Source organism: Sceloporus occidentalis, unplaced genomic scaffold, assembly GCF_023333645.1.
Source record: "Sceloporus occidentalis isolate IW3139 unplaced genomic scaffold, rSceOcc1.0.p SCAF_2, whole genome shotgun sequence".
In the NCBI taxonomy this organism is placed as follows: domain Eukaryota; kingdom Metazoa; phylum Chordata; class Lepidosauria; order Squamata; family Phrynosomatidae; genus Sceloporus; species Sceloporus occidentalis.
The window spans coordinates 75,400,434-75,403,893 of NW_028316982.1; the positions used below are offsets into that span (position 1 = coordinate 75,400,434).

Genomic DNA, 3,460 nt, shown 5'->3' on the forward strand with positions numbered 1-3,460 from the left:
TTGTTGTGTCTGTGTGAGAGAGAGCCTGAGTGTGTGTGTCAGAAAATGTGTGTGAGAGAAAGGGAGTGTCTGAGACTCTATGTGTGTGAATGTATGAGACTCCGCTCTGAGCCCCACAACAAACTCCAACTCCCAAAATTCCATAGCCTTGAGCCACAAAAGAGTTAAAGCGGTACCAAAACGGGTTATTTCTCTAGTGTGGATGGAGCCAGAATGTGGGTGACTGAAGTGTGTTTGTGTGTGAGAGACTGTTTTGTCTATAAGTGTGTGAGAGAAAGAAAGAGAGAGTACACATTCCCCTCCTTCCCTCCCTCTGAGCCCCTCCTGCTCCTGGCCCTTCTCTAGCCCTCCTCCCAGCTGCAAGAGATGAAAGGGGGGCGGGGGTCTGGAGCCTCCTCATCCAATGGCAAGCGTTGGGGCTTGGCTGTTGCCCAATGAGAGCCCCTCCCCTGGGCTGAGCCTTCTCCCACCCCCCACCCACCAACACACACACACACAAAGCCCTCCCTTCCTGGGGAGCGGATCTATTTCAGCAGCTGTGCGCACTCCAAAGCTTTGCAGAAGGAGACGCGCCAGGAGGAGGAAGGACGAGAAGCAGGAGGAGAAGAGGAGGAGGGGAAAGAGAAGAGTTGGGGGGCTGTGCTTTTGCCCCCTCCCTCCCTGCCCCTTCCAGGAGGGGGGTCTCCTCTGGATGCCAAGGACCTCGCTCCTCCCAGGATGGAGACCTTCCACCCGGCCAAGCTGGAGAAGCACCCCCACTACCCCCACCTCCACCACCCCCAGCCCCCCAGGGACTTCTTCCCCAGCTATGGGGCCAAAGGGGCCAAGGCGGGGGCCTCCGGGAACGCCTTCAGCTCCTGGAACGACTACCTGGGCTTGGCCACCTTGATCACCCAGGCGGTGAGCCAGAGCCAGGAGAAGAAGAAGCCCAAGAAGGAGATGGAGATGGAGAAGGGGGTCTTCGGAGTCCAGGAGGAAGAGGAAGAGGAGGAGGAGGAGGAAGACTTGGAGGAAGAAGTCTTGGAGGATGATTTGGAGGAGGAGGAGGAGGATTTGGAGGAGGAGGAAGAGGAGGGCACCCACTATTTTGGGACCACCCTGGATTTGCACCACTTGGACTTGTTCCACCACCATCACCATCTGAAGCCTTCCGTGGAGGGATTGTTGGAGGAGCGCTTCGCCGACTTGAGCCCCTTCTCCAGTGGGGCATCAGAGCCCTTGGGAAGGCGAGACCGGTCCCCTCCAGGGGGCTGGGAAGGACAGCTGCTGCCCCCCTTGCCTCCCCCGGGGGGGCGCCCTCCTGCCCTGCCTCTCCCGGGGGGCCGCCCCGCTGCCCATCGCCTCCTCCTCCGGCAGCCTCCGGACTTGCAGGTCTGCGTCTTTTGCCGGAACAACAAGGAAGCGGTGGCCCTCTACACGACCCACATCCTCAAGGGACCCGACGGGAGGGTCCTCTGCCCGGTCCTCAGGCGCTACACCTGCCCTCTCTGCGGGGCCAGCGGCGACAATGCCCACACCATCAAGTACTGCCCCTTGTCCAAAATGGCCAAGCAGCCCATGGCCCTCAAGGGCGCCCGCCACCACCCCCCCCACCACCACCACCTCCTGGGCAAGAAGGTCCGCTAGGGGGGGCCCCGCTTGGATTGGGTTCAGTTGGGTTGAGTTGGTTTGGTTGGGTTGGGTTGAGTTGGGTTTAGCTGGGTTGAGCTGAGTCCAGTTCAACCCAACTCAAGTCAAGTTGGGTTGGGTTGGGTTGACTTGGGTAGGGTTGGGTTGGATTGGGTGGTGTGGACCACATTGGACCCATACCTCTCCACCTCCTTCCCTTGCCTACAGATTTCTTTGAAGCTACTACAGCAAGTGGGGGGAGGGAGGGAGAAAGAGAAGAAGAAAAATAAAGGACACTTCCCTTAGGGAATCACATTTTTTAAATAATAATAATTAATAATAATAATGGTCTTTTACCAAATGATGATTTTTCCTCTTAATATATTGCGACGCAAGGACGGTAGGCCATGCGGTGACGACGGTTTCCTTGACTTTCTGTATCCCAAATAATCCGAATATAGTTTCTAGTTTGTATACCTAGGAGCCGGGGAGGGGGGGAGACCCCCTTCAGGCTTCCTTCATGAATTTAAGGTTGAGAATAATGATAATAATAATAATAATAATAATGCCCTTGACAGGTACTGTATTTGTTTATTGTAAAAAATATAATCTAATTTTTAAATGGGATTGGGGGAGGAGGGGCTAAGGGTGATCCTTTTAGGAGTCTGCTCCCACTGGTGCCGTTTTTCTTTCATGTTAACTTTCAGCTGGGGGAAAGGAGCAGTCTTTTTTATTTAAAAAAATAATCACAAAATTAAATGAAAATGAACATTTAGAGCAACTTTCAAGCAGAAGTCAGAAAACAACATGGACTTTGGCTTGTTGAGATGTACGTGACCTAAATGAAGATTATTTTTTACGTGTGTGTTTAAAGTGGGGGGGATGTCCTACCCTGAGTAAGAAAAGAGGCAAGACAAGGCTTGAGAAAGCAATGAATTTACTGTTGGACTGGTGTTTTGTTCCAATTGATGTCTTTACTGTTTCTAAGCAATATTTGGTTACAAAGGTTGGGACAGGAGTTTTTTTATTGATAAGCAATTATTTTGTTTATCCTTCCATAATCAGATTTTATTTTGAGTGCATGTTTGCTTTGCCTTTGTTTTGCTGTTCCCAAAAAAAACCAAAACAAAACACCCATGTTTCATACATTGCCTTTTCTCTTCCAACCACCACCACTCCCTTTGCCTTTCTTTAAATTTCAGTTATCTTCCTGTAGCCCAGCTGAGATGACTTGGTTGATTTTATACAGTGGAAGTAAAGATGTTACAAAGACCTGATGTCAGCTTATTCTTTCCTTTGGAGTTTTCTCCTTCCCAGGCCATACAGTTTTGGACCTTTAAATACAAGTCATACGAGGAGCAGGTACTGCATTTATGGCTTTTTGGATATCTGAGTGCCTGCCAGGGGCCCATTCACACTATACAGTATCATACAATCATAGAGCTGGAAGAGACCTCAAGAGCCATCCAGTCCAACCCTCTGCCACGCAGGAACACAGAATCAAAGCATCCCTGACAAATGGCCATTCAGCCTCTGTTTAAAAACCTCCAAAGGAGACTCTACCACTCTTTGAGGGAGTGTGTTGCACTATTGAACAGCTCTTGCTCTCAGGAAGTTCCTCCTAACATTGAGCTGGAATCTCCTGTAATCTGAATTCTTTGCTCAGGGTCCTGTACTCTGGAGAAATTTGAAGATGTCAATATGACATCCCTTCAAATAATTTAAACATGGCTATCATGTCACCTCCTAACCACCTCTTCTTCAGACTAAACATCAAGTTTCCTAAGTTCCCCATAAGGCATGATTTCCAGACTTTTCACCATTTTGGTCACCTTCCTCTGGACACGCTCCA

General features: G+C 50.3%; 1 protein-coding gene across 1 annotated transcript; it reads left to right on the forward strand.

Moving 5' to 3' along the window:
- Positions 1-523: 523 nt before the first annotated feature.
- Positions 524-2,867, forward strand: NANOS1 (nanos C2HC-type zinc finger 1). The gene has a single exon (XM_089507817.1). The coding sequence runs from the start codon at positions 718-720 to the stop codon at positions 1,624-1,626; it is 909 nt and encodes a 302-aa protein (XP_089363943.1). The 5' UTR covers positions 524-717; the 3' UTR covers positions 1,627-2,867.
- Positions 2,868-3,460: the final 593 nt, after the last annotated feature.

Excerpts from the sequence above, each read along its gene's own strand:
- NANOS1 (XM_089507817.1), top strand. The coding sequence starts at position 718 with ATGGAGACCTTCCACCCGGCCAAGCTGGAGAAGCACCCCCACTACCCC.